General features: G+C 40.5%; 1 protein-coding gene across 2 annotated transcripts; it reads left to right on the forward strand.

Annotated features, from left to right (window-relative positions):
* The first annotated feature begins 6342 nt into the window (after positions 1-6342).
* LOC110522249 (cyclic AMP-dependent transcription factor ATF-3) lies at positions 6343-10194 on the forward strand. 2 transcript variants are annotated; one of them, XM_021600480.2, is made up of 4 exons: positions 6343-6487; positions 7179-7433; positions 7712-7819; positions 8180-10194. In XM_021600480.2, the coding sequence occupies exons 2-4, from the start codon at positions 7188-7190 to the stop codon at positions 8450-8452; spliced, it is 627 nt and encodes a 208-aa protein (XP_021456155.1). In that variant the 5' UTR covers positions 6343-6487; positions 7179-7187; the 3' UTR covers positions 8453-10194. The 2 variants fall into 2 exon arrangements, with proteins under 2 accessions (XP_021456155.1, XP_021456156.1); XM_021600481.2 differs by having other exon boundaries at positions 8204-10194.
* The last annotated feature ends 9705 nt before the right edge of the window (positions 10195-19899 follow it).

The raw sequence follows: 19899 nt of genomic DNA on the forward strand, positions 1-19899 counted from the left end.
CTGGGAATGTGATGAAAGAAATAAAAACTTAAATAAATAATTATCGCTACTATTATTCTGACATTTCACATTCTTAAAATAAAGTGGTGATCCTAACTGACCTAAGACAGGGAATTTTTACTAGGATTAACTGAAAACTGAGTTTAAACGTATTTGGCTAAGGTGTATGTAAACTTCCAACTTCAACTGTATATACTGAATTCTAGTCAAGGCTCATCCTATATAACTACTGCTGTACACACCTTTTCTATTCATATACTGTCCATAAACCATCATATACATGTACACTACCGTTCAAAAGTTTGGGGTCACTTAGAAATGTCCTTGTTTTTGAAAGAATTTACAAAAATACACATTTTTTTTACCCATTAAAATAACATCAAATTGATAAGAAATACAGTGTAGACATTGTTAATGTTGTAAATAACTGAGCTTTTCTTTCAAACACAAGGACATTTCTAAGACACCCCAAACGGTGGTGTGCAGCCTTTTTAGCTGACATTAGCTCTCACCCCTGATTCTGCAACTTATCCACTGCTTCCAGGTAAACAAGCTACAGTACTGGCGCTGCGTGTGAAGAAAGTGTTGCCAAGTTCATGTTAACCAGTCTACAAATTACACTGAAATAATACAATGCAGGGAGCCTAGCTGCAAAAGGAAATGAGGTCAGGGCCTGTGAAGGGCTTGGGAATCCTAGTCGCGGCTTGCCCTCTGCTGCCTGCCCTGCCTGTCTGCATGCCTAGGATGAAAGTCCATTGAGTGGGAGGGTGTTGCTATGGCTGCAGCCGGGTAAACACAAACACAGGGCTGGGATCTGGGCTGCGTTCAAGGGTGAGCGCACTAGAGGATGTAGTACTGATTTAACTGGGGCTTGCTTTATTAATAACTATGACTTCTGCTGTCCATGCACGATGCCAATGTACAGTGTTGAGAAAGCTACAAACGATTATTTAAAGGCTACCGTGTCAGTCAACGTCTTGAACGTAGTGAGCTCATCTCGCCAACTTTGGCTTTGTGAAAGTGCATCGTCACCAAGTGTCACTGAGCCTATTTACATCTAGACTAATTTTTGCCCTCACCTTTGCCAGCCATTGCTCACAGGATCCTTTTAGCTGTAATAGTGGTTGCGATGAAGGGCAGTACATGTTAGTTCCTGATTTCAGTGACCTTTGTAACAGAGGGAAGTTACTGCTAACCATCCTTTAATATTTATATTATAGGCCATCCTAAATTAGGGCCTCGTAATACTGAGGCCTTGAACAATGTCTCTGAATATCCGCTAGGGTTTCCCTAGATCTCATACTGTATGTATCAAATTATCTGGGGAATTCTCTGACACTCACTGTTCACTATACTCATTTAGACACCTCATGGGTTATGGCCTCAGCAACACTAGATAACTATCAACTAACCAGCCATGATGGGACCAAGAGGCATGTCAACACATTCTATAAAGGAGAAAAACTAAATGAAGACACTTCTGAAGCCCCTCTTAATAAATATGGTGGCATTAGCCCTACAACAATGCTATGGTTTAATATTGTTGACTAATAACATTAATAATAATTAATATAATATTCAATGGTTGTTTAAATATTATTATGTAATACATGTATTATTGTTATTTATATTAGTACTACTACTATTGCTCCTAATTCATTCATTTATCTTTATATTGTTGATTATGTTTGCCTATTTCTTCAGCAAATGTTCACAAAACAGGTTCCAAACAATCATGGCTGACTGCATCAGTGAATTCTGGCTACTAATGATGGTGGGGGATGTCTATAAACTACACATCCACGAAAAACGAGATCCTACAATTTGTGTTAAATGTTTGTATTTCGATGTTAATGCTGAATAGCCGAACCGTAATATTACATACTTTTTTAGATTGGAGCGTTTCTCGGTGCAGGTGGATTGCAGTTCATGACTAATGTTCTGCACCTTACGGGAATGTGGTGGTGATTCACTCAGATCGAAAGTGCTTCTTGTATAGCCTGACTGCCTACCCCTCGAACCTAGTTCAAATTATTTCTACCTTTTCTCTGATTCGTTTTCCCACATTCCAGCTGGTTGCCTATAATGCTAAAGGCAGGGTGAGTCGGCCACTTCACTTCCCGGAAACGATTACGTATTCTGCTCCTTGTCAGAATCAACAAGTATCGACGTTTTTTCAAGTAGGGAGAACCATGTTATGTTATGTAGGGTATATCACTATGGAGTATAAACATTGGAACGTCTATTGTAGCTGTCACATGACGAAATACAAGTTAAAGTGATGCCACAACAAAATAAATAGTGAAAGTATCCTATAATGAAACAAAATTAAGGGCAAAACATGTAAATGTATAGCCAAAATAGTCTACATATTACCCCTATTGAATAAACAAACAGAATAGAATATACATGTATAATAAAATACATAAAAATTCTTCAAAATCATGACAGTCTGTATGTAATTGATTTGTTATCTTGCAAAACAACTTTTTTTTATTTACCTTTATTTAACCAGGCAAGTCAGTTAAGAACAAATTCTTATTTTCAATGACGGCCTGGGAACAGTGGGTTAACTGCCTGTTCAGGGGCAGAACGACAGATTTGTACCTTGTCAGCTCGGGGGTTTGAACCTTCCGGTTACTAGTCCAACGCTCTAACCACTAGGCTACCCTTATCAACTTACTCAACCTAAACTTTCCAAACTCTCCTGTAAAATGTGGCTTGACACAACAGCATAATGATTGGTATCCCAATGTATCTGCCCAAGGCTCCCTAGTGGCACAGCAGTCTAAGGCACTGCACCTCAGTGCTAGAGGCATCACTACAGACCCTGGTTTGATTCCAGGCTGTATCACAACTGGCCATGATTGGGAGTCCCGTAGGACTGCGCACAATTGGCCCAGCTTCGTCCGGGTTAGGGTTTGGCCGGGGTAGGCCATCAATTGTAAATAATAATTTGTTCTTAACTGACTTGACTAGTTAAATTAAATAAGTAACAAACATCAACGTTTTGTGGAAGTAAACCAGCAAGCCATAAACTTGTACGGACACAAGTTTAGTAAATCAATTTGCTTTGTCATGATGGATGGACATTTATAGTTGCACAACGTGAGTTAATGTTTAGCCTCTCTCCATCATTTGCTAAAGAGATTTAGGGAATCAGAAACAGCCCGGAGAGATGCCTGTGTGTTTCACACTTAATGAAACTTTGTGACCGACTAGTCCTGCTTGCATTTCACACGGTCCACAAACTGTGGTCACAGCTCATAACAAGAAGAGGCTAAAGTGTGGCAAAATGACAAAACATCCTGCCTTTTCCAGAAACTTCTAAATTGATGAATAAGAGGACATAACTTAAGGAAGTAAAATGTGTTCATAAACCATGAGGAACAAAACATTAATTCAATATTTTCTATTGTCATATTCAATTGAGAGTCATTAAATGATATAGCAAGCCAGATTTTATCATACAGTATAAATAGCAAGTGGGGTTAGTATGTGATGTATCACAGACCCAACATCTTTTTGAGGGTCGGGCATGACCCTAGACCTTTGAAACACCTGTCTGCATACGTATGGTGAGACGTAAAATACTATGACGTGATTATATCTTGGGAGTCCAGGCTGTCTAGATGCATTGGGTGATGTTGTATGTTTGGAAAACTGCTCATGGTCTTTGGCTCAGCGTAACTGTTTATATGCCTTGAACTTTCTGAGAGGGTATAAAACATATATCAACAACACTCAAGTAACCATGACACATAAAGGTCCCAATGATCTCATCACCAGATAAAGTAAATCAAATCAATACATTTTGGTATGAAGAATCACTCTTCAAATGTACTTTGAGGTGTTGGTTAAACCTAAACATGCTGCCTTTCCTGTTTTCTTTTCTTTTCACTCAACTTTATGCAATAATTGTAAATCCTCTTTATGGCTTTTTTTTAGGACACTTGCAGTGCTTAGAACACTTTGACTATTTTTGTATACACCCTTACATGTATTGCTTAATTAGCTTACAATTCACATTCAAAACATGTTAAGCCTAAGGTAAATATCCACGTTTGGGGAAGCCATCTAGTTAACATGAACTTTTACAAGTACGGTATGCCTCGGAGTCATGGTTATATGACTGTATGATGTCTACAAAGCTTCCAATATGGAAAATCAACAAAGGGATGTTTCCAATACTATGATCAGTGGTGTAAATTACTTAAGTAAAAATACTTTAAAGTACTACTAAAGGAGTTTTTGGGGGTATCTGTACTTTACTATTTATATTTTTGACAACTTTTACTTTTACTCCACTACATTCCTAAATACAATAATGTACTTTTTACTCCATACATTTTCCCTGACACCCAAAAGTACTCGTTACATTTTGAATGGCTAGCAGGAGAGGAAAATTGTGAAATTCACACACTTATCAAGAGAACATCCCTGGTCATCCCTATTGCCTCTGATCTGGCAGACTTACTAAACACAAATGCTTCGTTTGTAAATTATGTCTGAGTGTTGGAGAGTGCAGCTGGCTATCCTTAAATAAAACATAAGACAATTGTGCCATCTGGTTTGCTTAATATAAGGGATATGAAATTATTTATACTTTTACTTTTAATACTTGAGTATATTTTAGCAATTACATTTACTTTTGATACTTAAGTATATTTAAAAACAAATACTTTTAGACTTTTTAGTCATTTACTGGGTGACTTTCACTTATACTTGAGTAATTTTGTCTTAAGGTATCTTTACTTTTACTCATGTATGACAATTGGGTACTTTTTCCACTACTTACTATGTATGATATGGCTCCCTGGTAACAATGTGTCTGTACAGAAACAAATGAAACCAGCAGCCAGCAGAAGGGTCAGCAATGATTAATGGTGGAACGATTGGGGATAGGATTTAAAGTTTCCAGAACACAAAGGTAATAGCTGGGATCAGGCAAGGGGGGGGGGGTGGGGGGGGGGGGGGAGAGAGTGGCTGACCTGACTATCATCAGAAAGCCGCACTTCACATCAACTAGAGGAATGCAGTACTCGCTTACTCCACACTCCCAACCACCATTCTCCCAGAGGCCAGCACAGCTTGAACAGAGGCAAAACTATAGTGAAACACTTTCAAGTGAGCCACCTATGAACAATTATCAAGATTTCAAAAGCTATTTCATATTTTAAAATATAATTTTGAAAATCTCTTCATCCATCCTCACTTTATGTTTATGACATACAAAACACAATAAAACTAACACTTACCTTGCCCCCTCGCAAAAATATTGAAACCTCTTGAAATGCAAGTATGACTTAGAAGTTTATATCTTATATATAAATATATAAAGTAAAACGTTTAATTAGCCCGAGAAATTAAAACTGATCTATGTGTACCCACAACTGAAAGATTTTCCAACTATGAAATTAAAGCAGTGAACCCTATATTACTTCAGTCTCACTAGCATGGTTTGCCACAGTTTCCTATCAGTTTAATCTTGTTTTGGAATCAAACAAAGATACCATGGAATAGTGGGGATTTTATACCTGTTATCAAGTCCTCAAAATATCAGTTTTTCCATGAGACCTAAATTAACTGTCCTCTGTAAGATTGAGACCATAGCTCATGCATGATATATATATATAAAGTCCTGACACCTGGCCACCCATAGCATTCAAGATTTGTAATTCACTTAAATGAATAACTATGTAATAAACGTGTAATTAACATCAGATATGACCTCTCTACAATTATAATATTTCAATAATCTAAGTAATTTAGGTATAAGTAATACATAACATCCAAAAGCAACACACAGCACACAAACAAATGTTTTAAAAATTACAGTACCTTGAAAGGCAAATCCTTATTTTGAAAATATTACTGTAGTTCAATATACATTTACTTCATTCAGAAGCTAAATTCAGAAGCAATATGCTACTTCATGGAAGCTCCCTGATAAACTAGGTTTTATTATTATTATTACTGTTATTATTATTTTTGCTAGTAGCCGAGACATACCCTTGCACTGAATGCTAGAGATGATATGACTGATATGTTAACAGGGATCTCAGATGGGCAAGCCCCTCGCTGAAGGTATGTATACCTTTAACACATTTTTTTTTTTACATAGACTTGACAAAAAAACACCTCGGATCATTCAACTATTACGTCTGTATTTGCTCATTAGTATGAAATGTTACGACTTAAATTCCTTGTGAGTAAAGGGGGTTGAGCCTGCCCTTTTATGGTGTGCTACAAAGGGTTGCTGGATTGCATCATCGCAACTAAGCTTCCACGGTGCTATAAATAGGATGACGTCACCACGACCGGCCCACCAACTAGTAAATGCCGAAGAGTCCACTATAAAAAGGGGTGATGCAACGCTCAGTCGACAACTGTAACTTTCTTAACAGAACAGAAGAGTCTCACACCCAGGAGCCGAATAAATGCCTTTCAACGTCTAACACAATTTCTTCACTCAAAACATAATCAGGTAGGTCTATTTTCTTAATAAGAAGTTTCTTCCGGTGTTGGATCGAAGTGTCAGAAGATCCGCCTAGGGTGCCCACAACAGCCGAAATGTTGCATAGTTTAAGACGGACCGATGTCCATTCATAAAGAAAACGGGTTTAAATGCACAATTCTTAGGCTACTCGTAACTTTTGTTTTTGTGAATTAAACTAGAGTTTATTTATATTTGTCTTATTAGTTATTTTGAAACTTGAATTATAAATGAACTGTACTTACCCGACGACTGGGTAGATGTTACATTTACTGTCCTTAAAAGTGACACGCATTGTTACATTGTTTAACAGGGATGTATTTGCCGGTATTGTTACATTGTTGGGTTACATTGTTGGCATGTTGGGCTACAATGTAGAAAACTTTAACTGCTGTGTCTGGTGGAATTGTAGCGACGTAGCCTCTGTATCACACCCATAACAGAGAACACGCTAGCGTTCTTTTGTAGGCCTATAAAATATTCCAATGGTATACATTAGCAAGAAACTATATTTTTTGACGTGAATACACCTTTTCTATAAGCTTTTTAATCGTCTTGCTCACTTGTCAAGATGTTGCTGCTTATCTGACGTTCTATTCAGTCCAGTGTCCAAGGGTTGTTGTCTTGCTTTTGTTTCGATTTTAGTACGCGTTATGTGACAGAGCACCACTTTTTGTTTCAGTTGTTCATAATGATGCTTCAGCATCAGGGATTCAGCCTGTCCGAGATCAGCGCGTCAGCCTTTGTGCCCTGCCTGTCCCCACCTGGAACACTCACGCTCGAGGACTTCACCAACTTCACTCCCCTGGTAAAGGAGGAGTTGCGCTACGCTATCCAGCACAGGCGGCTGTCCAACGGACTGAGTACCGATATCATGAGCGACTGTGCAAGCTCAAGTTCAGACAGACGGTCAGAAGCCACAAGTGTCAAGAGACTGGTAAGAATGTCGACATTAGCCGCGTACTGTAATATCTACTCCTTTTCAGTTATTTGTTGGCCCGCATAAAGCCAATAGTAATTCTTACATAGTAATAACTCTTATAGGGGCCTTTTTTTTGTATAGGCCTATGTTTTCACCGAATTGTGTGAGACGGTGGTAAATTAATTCGTAGCTATACAGAACACTGTAATTACATGTCTACCGACACATTTTAGCACACACTAGTTTGGTGCTGTTATTCGAGGTTGTTCATTTTCCCAATGCGTGTTTATCAGGCGACCCCGGAGGAAAGCGAGAGGAGGAAAAGAAGACGAGAAAGAAACAAAGTAGCTGCTGCCAAATGTAGGAATAAGAAGAAGGAAAAAACGGATTGTCTGCTAAAGGTACGTTCAATATGTATTTTAAAGGGCAGTACAGCCTTATTAGGATGGAGAGAGATTATACATTTTACCCAGAGGCTGCCAGACTGTCAAGTGGTCTTTTGTGATTTATTAAGTAGACATAGTGTTTGTTATATTATGCAATATCTTTATTTATTCAAAAGGTTTTTAAAATAAAGTTAGAGCCTCATGAATGTGCCTCAGTGATACTTTCTATTTAATCTCCCATATTTTTTTTATGATTTAAGTGAAGGGTAGAGGTTCCCCTTTTTTATGTAAGGGCTCAATGTAATTATTTGCATACAAACTCAATTACACTAAACATAATTGAGTATTCAAAAGATGTACCAACATGGTTAACAGGATCTGACCAAACTACTATTCCAGGAGTCTGAGAAACTAGAGTTGGTGAACAGTGAGTTGAAGGCCCAGATTGAGGAGCTGAAGAATCAGAAGCAGCAGTTGGTCTACATGTTGAACCTCCACCGGCCCACCTGCATCGTACGGGCCCAGAACGGCCAGACCCCTGAGGACGAGAGAAACCTATTCATCCAGCAGATCAAGGAGGGAACCCTGCAGATGGGTCAGCTTGATCACCACCACACCTCAGTGTCAACCGCTTGTGGCCATCTCTGATCCACCCACTCTGGGGTAGTAGGGTACTACTTACACACTCAAGCACTCACCTTCCCCTGGCTACTGCACTCTGTACCTGCATCAAGTGAAGGCTCTTTCAGGCCATCAAAGCAAAGGAGCTTTACACGTTCCGCTCCTCAACATAGTGACTGCAGCTGGGTTGGTGAAAAGAGGAAGGACTGGACAGCACAAGGACGGACACCCCGTGTTCCACCTAGGGTGGCTTGGGCTGTTCCGGCACATAGGGCGAATGTCAAAGCACTAAAACATAGAAATACATCTAATGTATTTATTGTTTCCTTAAATCTTTTACAATTTTATTTGAGGTAAATTACTGATTCTCTATTTTTGTACTAAAGCATGATGTCAAAGTGGTAAAGGCACATGATTTCACTGGTCAGTTGAGATATATGCTTGTTGAGGAAAAATACTACTTGTATAAGCTATCTTTATGGCACACAATACACGTGGAGAGATATTAATGGCTGTGTACTGTGTGCGACATTGATAGCTGTGTTATTACTGTCATATTGAAAGTTTTTTGCATACGTAGGTATGAAGTGTTTGCTGTTATTGAATATATTCTGTATTAGCTCTGGCTATAGCTCACTTTCTTCCCCCTTGACTAGCCTAACAAAAACCTCTGAAGCTGCTACTACTACCACTAACTCAGACGATACAGGTGTAGTTCATATCACAGGAACCCTCTAATAAGAGGACAATATAGGGAGTGCATGTAATGTTGATTCACTTAGATAGCATTTCATTTAACTTACTGACAGACAATGGCACTGTTAGACCCGGAACTCTTTTCTTGAAAATCATTCATTACATTTCTGTATGCTGGTGTATTCTGACTAGACCCTGATTTTGTAGTGATCTGTCGTATTTTCTCTGAAATGTTGAAGTTATGCTTGTGTGTTTCCTATTACATTTTGTTCACGTGTAAACAAGTGTGTATTTACTGTATAACATATATGTAAACCAATTTACACCTCCCTATTGTCTTCAAAAAGGTGTTTGTTTGTGTTATTGAAGCTGGACTTATCAAATAGAACCACTAGGTATAAGTAGCTAGATATCTAAGTGGAATTATTTAGCACTCTGCTTGTCTGAGGTTTTCACTTTGAAGTCTTGGAAGATGACATGAATTGCCTCAGTGTTTGGCTGCAATTACCAAGTCACTGCCAAACAACCCCCTTCCCTCTCCCCTCAGTCCATTGGTTATGCTGCCACTTCCTCTTGGTAGGCTCATTGCGCAAACAACACATTTTTATGATCAATAGTAGCTTTTGTCTCTATATTCTGTAATGTCTCAAAATAACATGTGTGGTTTATGGTAAGGTACTGTTTATCTGTGTGTGTTTGTGAGTAAACGGTTGAGAGGAAGACGGTGAGAGACGCAGGCGTCCATGTGTTTTATTTGTTTTTGTGTAGTTCAGTGTTTCGTGTTCAAACAGGCATGCTAGTCATGGCTGGGAGCTTACTACTGAAATACTTCATTTGAAGGATGACACGCCTGTTTTATGTTCTTCAATACCTGTCTTGTTTTTCTGTTTCACCTTCCATTTTCTTCTCTCACTTAAACATTGTTCACTAAAAGTATTCGTGTAATGAGAAATATCACATTGTATCAAGTCCGGTAAAACCACAAGATGAAACCAATTAAGTACTCAATTCTATTCTGTCTTTTGATTTTTCTGTTTTTGATACTTTGTTAATAAATATATATATACTTCAAATGTTTTTGTTTTCTATTGTTTCTGGGGAAGGATTCACAACATTTAAAACATTTTTTTTTCAATGGCATGGTATTCAATGGCATTGGTATATTGACATTGCATAGTTGTGATGCAAAACAAATATTCATGAACATGTTTAGCATCTCAGCACATTATTTGTGTTGGCGTTCATCTGAGGACAAGCCAGGACATGTCTCCCTCCAGAAGACTCATATTATTGAGGGCAGGCCAGGCAGGGGAGAGACTGGAAGAGTGTGTTCTCCTGTGCCTGGCCTGCTCAGTATAGTTCAGTGGGTGTTATCTGATGAGATAGGCTGTGACATAATGTTTCACTCAGAACACAAGTATCCCTCACTCCACCCCATCGTTGTGGTCCATATTCCATAAAAAGTAATATCCCATTTTTTCTGATGGTGGTTTTTGATAACTACACATGAGTAACTCAATACTCATAACAGCCAGAATGCAGCCAGACTGTGGGACGTCTTTATTCTTATCACAGACTGCTACGGTAGATCAAATTACTGACCGTCCAGCGGTTTTCCTGTAGTGTTTCTACAGAATCTTCTTCAGTGTTTCTCTAGAACTTGATTGTGAAACATGGATAATACTTAGATAACTGATTACTCTGACACATTTCCCTAAACACAGGAAGTTTAACACACTCTGAGATGAAAATCTCCATAATCTGAACAGTGGATCATGATCTAAACAAATGATTAACCATATTAAAGGCACTGGATCATTATTTGGCACCAGAGTTCGAATTTGGGGAAAGTTGGGAGGTGAAAAGGTCTGTGTGCTGTAATGTTCTCATATGTGTAGCACCACACAGGATGTTTTCATTCTCTCTTGCAGAGGCTGAGGTATGTTATTGTCCTGTATAGTGCCTTCAGAAAAAAAAAGTGTTATAAAGTGGAATTTAATTGTCATTTTTGTCAACGATCTACACAAAATGCTCTGTAATGTTCCATTGTAATTTGTTAAAATACTATATGAAAAATAAAACACTAATATATCTCTTACATAAGTATTCAAACCCCTGAGACAATATATGTTAGAATCACCTGTGGCGGTGAGGACAGTTGTGAGTTTTTCTGGGTAAGTGTCACGCCCACCCTGACCTTTTCTTTATATTTTGGTTAGGTCAGGGTGTGACTAGGGTGGGTACGCTAGTTTTGTATTGTCAAGGGTTTTTGGATTGTCTAGGGTTTTTGTATGTCTAGGGTTTTGTAGGTCTAGGGGTTTATGTAATTCTATGTTGGCCTGATATGGTTCCCAATCAGAGACAGCTGTTGATTGTTGTCTCTGATTGGGGATCATATTTAGGTAGCCATTTCCCTTTGGTGTTTGTTGGAATCTTGTCTATGTGTAGTTGCCTGTCAGCACTCGTTTGTATAGCGTTTCGTTTTTTTTATTTTGTTAGTTTGTTCAGTGTTCATTCTTTAAATAAATAAGAATGTACGCATACCACGCTGCGCCCTGGTTCGATCCTTATAACGAACGTGACAGAAGATCCCACCACAAATGGACCAAGCAGCATGGTCAGGAGGAATGGACCTGGGAGGAGATCCTGGATGGAGCAGGACCCTGGACGCAGGCTGGGGAGTATCATCCATCCTAAGGAGGAGATCAGAGGCAGCGAAAGCGGAACGGCGATATTATGAGGAGTTGTACCAACGAGACAAGCACGAGAGGCAGCCCCATAAAATAAATTGTTGGGAACACGGGGAGATTGGCTGAGTCAGGTTGGAGACCTGAGCCAACTCCTCGTGCTTACCGTGGGGAGCGTGTGACTGATCAGACACTGTGTTACGCAGTGATGCGCATGGTGTCTCCAGTTTGCATTCATAGCACGGTGCGCTCTATTCTAGCTCCTCGCATTTGCCTGGCTATAATGGGCATCCAGCCAGGACGGATGGTGCCGGCTCAGCGCTCCTGGTCACCAGTAAACCTCCTTGAACCAGGATATCCTGCGCCGTCTCTGCGTACTTCTGCACAGCCCAGTGCGTCCTGTGCTAGCGCCCGCACTTGCCGGGCTCAAGTGAGCATCCAGCCAGGACGCATTGTGCCAGCTCTACACTCCAGATCTCAAGTGCGCCTCCACAGTCCAGTACGTCCTGTGCCTGCTCCCCGCACTCGCCCTAAGGTGCGTGTCTTCAGCCCGGTGCCACCTGTACCGGTCCCATGCACCAGACCTCCAGTGCGCCTCCACAGTCCAGTACGTCCTGTGCCTGCTCCTCACACTCGCCCTGAGGTGCGTATCTTCAACCCGGTACCACCAGTGCCGGTCCCACGCGTCAGGTCTCCAGTGCGCCTCCACAGTCCAGAGCTTCCGGCGACAGTTCCCAGTCCAGAGCTTCCGGCGACAGTTTCACAGTCCGGAACCTCCAACAACGTTTCACAGTCCGGAACCTCCAACGTCGGGCCACAGTCCAGAACCTCCACCGACAGTCCACAGTCCGGAACCTCCACCGACGGTCCACAGTCCGGAACCTCCACCGACGGTCCACAGTCCGGAACCTCCACCGACGGTCCACAGTCTGGAACCTCCGGCGACAGTCCCCGGCGATGGTCCCCAGTCCGGGGCATCTGGCGATGATCCGCAGTCCAAAGCCTCCGGCGATGATCCATGGTCCGGTTCTACAAAGGCGGAGGGATCAGCATAAAGAGGGGGGGCTGCGTCCGGAACCGGAGCCGCCACCGAGGGTAGATGCCCACCCGGACCCTCCATTATAGGTTCAGGTTTGCTACTGTCACGCCCTGACCTGAGATATCTGTTTTCTTTATATTTTGGTTAGGTCAGGGTGTGACTAGGTTGGGTACGCTAGTTTTGTATTGTCTAGGGTTTTTGTATGTCTAGGGTTTTGTAGGTCTAGGGGTTTTTGTAATTCTATGTTGGCCTGATATGGTTCCCAATCAAAGACAGCTGTGTATTGTTGTCTCTGATTGGGGATCATATTTAGGTAGCCATTTACCTTTGGTGTTTGTTGGAATCTTGTTTATGTGTAGTTGCCTGTCAGCACTTGTTTGTATAGCTTCACGTTTTGTTATTTTGTTAGTTTGTTCAGTGTTCATCCTTTAAATAAATAAGAATGTACGCATACCACGCTGCGCCTTGGTCTGATCCTTATAACGAACGTGACAGTAAGTCTCTAAAAGCTTTCCACACCTGCATTGTGAAACATTTGCCCAGTATTCATTTCAAAATTCTTCAAGCTCTGTCAAAATGTTTGTTGATCATTGAATATACAGTGCCTTGCGAAAGTATTCGGCCCCCTTGAACTTTGCGACCTTTTGCCACATTTCAGGCTTCAAACATAAAGATATAAAACTGTATTTTTTTGTGAAGAATCAACAACAAGTGGGACACAATCATGAAGTGGAACGACATTTATTGGATATTTCAAACTTTTTTAACAAATCAAAAACTGAAAAATTGGGCGTGCAAAATTATTCAGCCCCCTTAAGTTAATACTTTGTAGCGCCACCTTTTGCTGCGATTACAGCTGTAAGTCGCTTGGGTTATGTCTCTATCAGTTTTGCACATCGAGAGACTGACATTTTTTCCCATTCCTCCTTGCAAAACAGCTCGAGCTCAGTGAGGTTGGATGGAGAGCATTTGTGAACAGCAGTTTTCAGTTCTTTCCACAGATTCTCGATTGGATTCAGGTCTGGACTTTGACTTGGCCATTCTAACACCTGGACATGTTTATTTTTGAACCATTCCATTGTAGATTTTGCTTTATGTTTTGGATCATTGTCTTGTTGGAAGACAAATCTCCGTCCAAGTCTCAGGTCTTTTGCAGACTCCATCAGGTTTTCTTCCACAATGGTCCTGTATTTGGCTCCATCCATCTTCCCATCAATTTTAACCATCTTCCCTGTCCCTGCTGAAGAAAAGCAGGCCCAAACCATGATGCTGCCACCACCATGTTTGACAGTGGGTATGGTGTGTTCAGGGTGATGAGCTGTGTTGCTTTTACACCAAACATAAAGTTTTGCATTGTTGCCAAAAAGTTCAATTTTGGTTTCTTCTGACCAGAGCACCTTCTTCCACATGTTTGGTGTGTCTCCCAGGTGGCTTGTGGCAAACTTTAAACAACATTTTTTATGGATATCTTTAAGAAATGGCTTTCTTCTTACCACTCTTCCATAAAGGCCAGATTTGTGCAATATACGACTGATTGTTGTCCTATGGACAGAGTCTCCCACCTCAGCTGTAGATCTCTGCAGTTCATCCAGAGTGATCATGGGCCTCTTGGCTGCATCTCTGATCAGCCTTCTCCTTGTATGAGCTGAAAGTTTAGAGGGACGGCCAGGTCTTGGTAGATTTGCAGTGGTCTGATACTCCTTCCATTTCAATATTATCGCTTGCACAGTGCTCTTTGGGATGTTTAAAGCTTGGGAAATCTTTTTGTATCCAAATCCGGCTTTAAACTTCTTCACAACAGTATCTCGGACCTGCCTGGTGTGTTCCTTGTTCTTCATGATGCTCTCTGCGCTTTTAACGGACCTCTGAGACTATCACAGTGCAGGTGCATTTATACGGAGACTTGATTACACACAGGTGGATTGTATTTATCATCATTAGTCATTTAGGTCAACATTGGATCATTCAGAGATCCTCACTGAACTTCTGGAGAGAGTTTGCTGCACTGAAAGTAAAGGGGCTGAATAATTTTGCACGCCCAATTTTTCAGTTTTTGATTTGTTAAAACAGTTTTAAATATCCAATAAATGTCGTTCCACTTCATGATTGTGTCCCACTTGTTGTTGATTCTTCACAAAAAAATACAGTTTTATATCTTTATGTTTGAAGCCTGAAATATGGCAAAAGGTCGCAAAGTTCAAGGGGGCCGAATACTTTCGCAAGGCACTGTACCTACTGGTTCAGGTCTTGCCATAAACTTTCAAGTAGATTTAAGTCAAAACTGTAACTTGGCCAACCATTCACTGTCGTCTTGGTAAGCAACTCCAGTGTAGATTTGGCCTTTAGGTTATTGTCCTGCTGAAAGGTGAATTAATCTCCCAGTGGCTGGTGGAAAGCAGACTGAATCAGGTTTTCCTCTAGGATTGTGCCTGTGCTTAGCTCCATTCCATTTATTTTTTATCCTGAAAAACTCCCCAATCCTTAATGATTACAACCATACCCATAACATGATGCAGCCACCACTATGCTTGAAAATTGCTGCAAACAGAATCCATGTTTTGGAATAGTTTTATTCTGTACAGGCTTCCTTCTTTTTATTCAGTCAATTAGGTTAGTATTGTGGAGTAACTACAATGTTGTTGATCCATCCTCAGTTTTCTTCCTATCACAGCCATTAAACTCTGTAATTGTTTTAAAGTCAGTTTTAAAGTCACCTTCCTTACAGATTTTGTATGCGTGGGGTACAGAGATGAGGTAAAAACATGTTAATCTCTAATATTACACAGTGAGTCCAATCAACTTACTATGTGTACTTCTGAACTTATTTAGGGCTTGCCATAACAAAAGGTTTGAATATTTATTGATTCAAGACATTTCAGCTTTTCATTTTTAATTCATTTGTAAATATTTCTACAAACAGTAATTCCATTTTGACATTATGTGGTATTGTGTGTAGCCCAGTGACAAAAAAAAATCAAAAAATGATGGCTGTAATACAACAAAATGTGGAAAAGTCAAGGGGTGTGAATACCTTCTGAAGGCACTGTATCCCATCATGATATCTGTTCCTTCAGCCTTGCAGCACTCAACTCATTCTCATGCCACAGATAATAAAACATGATCAAACATTTACATCAAGTACCATTTGCAATGCCTCTCAGGGTTGCTCTACAAAATATAGAACAGGATTTATGCAACCCTTACAGAAATGTGAATTGTCTCAACATTGCAATTCATGCAATGATAGGGAGCCCTACTTGACATCCTGACCTGCTTCCAAGATTATGACATGGGCGTGACATTTGAATTAATCTCCAAAGTTGTCTGGTATTCCTTATGTAGTACAGGACAACTACAAGCATCCACACATGAACCGATGGATGCTGTAAATCAATATCTATATCATAAATCCCCATCCAGATATCCATTCTCCTCTGAGCTGTGTCAGTTTGTTGATAAACTGACCTCTCTCTGTCAGGGTCAGATGAGAGTCATCATAGTGGGGTTGACACTGTGTCATGAAGCTCTGGGTGATGCAAGACAAGAAACCATGCTGTGCCCTTACAGGAAATGTACTATGAGGCAAGCTTCTCAGACATACAGTATCATGATGTTCAGTTCATGTGGAAAATTGATGCAATAAATTCATATGAGAACAGCATGCACTCAACAGCAATTGTAGGTCCCTTGTGAAATGTTAGTTCCACTGCTGCAGAGTTGTGTCATTGTGTTTTCATTCCAGCTTAATGCCAACCATCAGGGTCAGCCCCAGGCATAAGTGGTCGCTCCCATTTAGTTTTAGGAATCTGTCAGTGTCTCAATTTACTGTTGAACGTTAGAATAGTAGAATACACAAGGTGCAATTTAAAAACGTGCTTCAGCAGTTATGTCAGTAACTAACTAAGGTTTCCATTCCACCTTTTTATGCCTGTAAAGTGCATGTCGGATGTAAATTATCTTGACATGTTGTATGGTACCCCCACTATGACTTGTCGGGAAAGCATGCAGTTTATTAGGCTTCAGATTAAATCAATTGTGAACTTCACAAGATGGTGAAAGTTCAAGGTTGATGAACTTGACCCTCCTTTCCAATAAATATTGAGGGTCTTATTCTGGTGACATGATTTTCAATGCTTGGCTAGAGCACACGTGCCAATACCAAAGTGGGAAAACTCGCTATATAACACAAACAACTCAGTAGAGTTGAAAATGCAATGGAAACTCATTTTAACTTATTCGGTACATGGGAATTTGACCGCAAATTGTTTTTTAATGTGCACCTTTTACCTGAAACAAGTCAATTTGATGGAAACATCTCTGGTGGGAAAATGTGTATAGTGTTTTTATACAGATGTTTGAATATTCGCATTAAAATCTGTCGCCAATTGGATGGAAACTTAGCTACTGACGGTCACTCAATTAGCCCATGCCAGCTTCATATTGGTAAATTAGTCTAGTCAGCTATCTAAACTTGTAATCATGGCTGAATTATTGACCAGGCATGAAGGGTACTTCCAAGGGGCCCCATTGATTTTGTTAGTCACTCTCACTCAGATTACATATTAGCATGGCATAAGTCATGGCAAAATGTGTAGACCGCAAAAACAATTCTCTCCACCCTATGGCAAAATGTATAGAATTGCATGAAATTAGGTGTAAAAAATTATCATTTTTATCTCCGCCCCATGGCAAAATGAATAGAAATCCATTGAATTAGTAATAAAATTAGTAACAAAACCCCCATGGCCAAACATGTAGAATTGCAACAAACTTGCTATAAATGTGCAACATTTTCTCTGCGCTCCATGGCAGAATTCAACTCTAAAAAAAATGTTTTTCTCTCCATCATCAAGAGGGGGGGCCACTCAAATGTTTTTCCCCTGAGGTGGATGGGCTCCCCAATACAATTTTGCTTCAGGCCCCCAAAAAGCTAGGCCTGCCAACCACTGTTGGTGCTTTTGACAATGTCATGCTTGGTTTTGTATGGATGTTCAACTTCAGCAAAGTCTGGATATGTGCCTCTGTTCTTTTAGAAGCAACAAGGTGTAGAAATTAATGGGTGAGGCACTGCATCGCAGTGCTTCAGGTGTCACTACAGACCCGGGTTCGATCCCACGCTGTGTTGCAGCCGGCCGGGACAGGGAGACCCATTTGCCCAGTGTCATCCGGGTTAGGGGATGGTTTGGCTGGCCAGGATGTCCTTGTCCCATCGCGCTCTAGCAACTCCTGTGGCCTGCTGGGCGTATGCACGCTGACTTGGTCACCGGTTGTACAGTGTTTCCTCCAACACATTGGTGAGGCTAGCTTCCGGGTTAAGCGAGCAGTGTGTCAGTCAAGAAGCAATGCGGCTTGGCAGGGTCGGAGGACGCATGGCTCACGACCTTTGTGTCTCCCGAGTCTGTACTCTCCTGAGTTGCAGCGATGGGACAATACTGGGATAAAGATTGAGGATATGTCACACTGGGCATTCCATATGCCAGAGCTACGCATCTAGAATATTCATTGGCAAACAAAATGTCTTCCTCCACCACAACTTCTCAACTTGAGTGGGAAGGGACAGGAAATTGTACACAGTATATTCCACAAAAACATGTTTCAGTTCCTCTGAAAGTTCATGCCCCATACATTTACACAAGAACAACAAGGGACAGGGAATGCATCATAATGTAAATGTTAAATATTTGTCTCTCATAGTTCAGTCAATAGAGTGCAGTAAAATGACTAGTTTACCAAATCTGATAGCCATGGGGCACACACAGACAATGACGATCATTTTTTTTTTTAAGTATGAATGTAGGGTATCTATTGACTAGGCTACCCTGCCGCCAATGGGGCGGCAGGGTAGCCTAGTGGTTAGAGAGTTGGACTAATAACCGGAAGGTTGCAAGTTCAAACCCCCGAGCTGACAAGGTCATCTGTCGTTCTGCCCCTGAACAGGCAGTTCAGTTCCACTGTTCCTAGGCCGTCATTGAAAATAAGAATTTGTTCTTAACTAGTTAAATAAAAAAATGAAGGAGAAGGAAGTGAGAAGGATGTGATTTTCCAGTAAGGCTGACTTATACTGAAAGTGAAGTCATGTTAACCTGAATGTGTAAACTAAACTAAACTAATATTCGTACAGAAGAGCGTGTTATGTGAAATACCACATGATGCCCCAATATCTCCTGGATGGAACTGAAAGTAGTGTTGTTTATGTCCAAGCAATCTGTGCTCATGTGAAAGTTAGAAGAGAAAATGACTAAGAAGTGTGTGTAACAAGGTGTAGAAATTAATGGGTGAGGCACTGCATCGCAGTGCTTCAGGTGTCACTACAGACCCGGGTTCGGGTAAATGTGGGAAAAGAGCGATCCACACAAAAGGCTTTGTGATAATCACCACAATCTCCCTCAAATACAGTACACTGAAGTCAATAGATTCCTCTGGCATGAAAAGCACTGCCTGTGTGGCTGGAGAGACTTTCGCTTCTCTCATCGGTCAGCCTGCATTTCTTAGAAACTTAGAAACAGCCTTGCCAAATACTAGACTACTGGGAATGTGTACATCCATCCATAATAGCGTTGGAGAGAAGCCTGCAGTCATGTGATCAAGATAGACCATAACGTACTGTAGATCATTGACGTTGACCAGAATGCAACATTATTCAACATCACACATTTTTTTAAATGTTTGAGAAGACGTGAGGTTAGTGAGTGTTAACCCACATTATAGGGAAGAGAGAGTGGGTAACCTCAACAATGTAATAACATGAGTTAACCAAAATAGTGTAATATTACTCTACATCTGATATTGGGATTAAGTGATTTGATTATCTAATTGATCAATTAAGTGTTGAAATTCATAAATAGATTAGTAATAGCCAGTGTATAACCTGTTTTAGAGTAGGGAATAAGGAAACCCCCCCCCCCAAAAAAAAAATGTTTTATGGTTTATTGTTTCTGGTAAAGGAGAAGTTCCCACATGGCCAAACCCAGATACCGGAACACAAGTTCAAAAACACAAGTGATTAAAGGTGCGGTAACCACATTTATCAGACTGAAAGGGAGATGGTCTCA

The sequence above is a fragment of the Oncorhynchus mykiss genome, chromosome 4 (assembly GCF_013265735.2).
Source record: "Oncorhynchus mykiss isolate Arlee chromosome 4, USDA_OmykA_1.1, whole genome shotgun sequence".
Taxonomy (NCBI): domain Eukaryota; kingdom Metazoa; phylum Chordata; class Actinopteri; order Salmoniformes; family Salmonidae; genus Oncorhynchus; species Oncorhynchus mykiss.

Bases quoted from the DNA above. Each gene is read 5' to 3' on its own strand.
- LOC110522249 (XM_021600480.2), top strand. From the start codon at position 7,188: ATGATGCTTCAGCATCAGGGATTCAGCCTGTCCGAGATCAGCGCGTCA. The intron at 7,434-7,711 runs GTAAGAATGTCG...CGTGTTTATCAG, and splicing joins CCACAAGTGTCAAGAGACTG to GCGACCCCGGAGGAAAGCGA. The intron at 7,820-8,179 runs GTACGTTCAATA...CATGGTTAACAG, and splicing joins AAACGGATTGTCTGCTAAAG to GATCTGACCAAACTACTATT.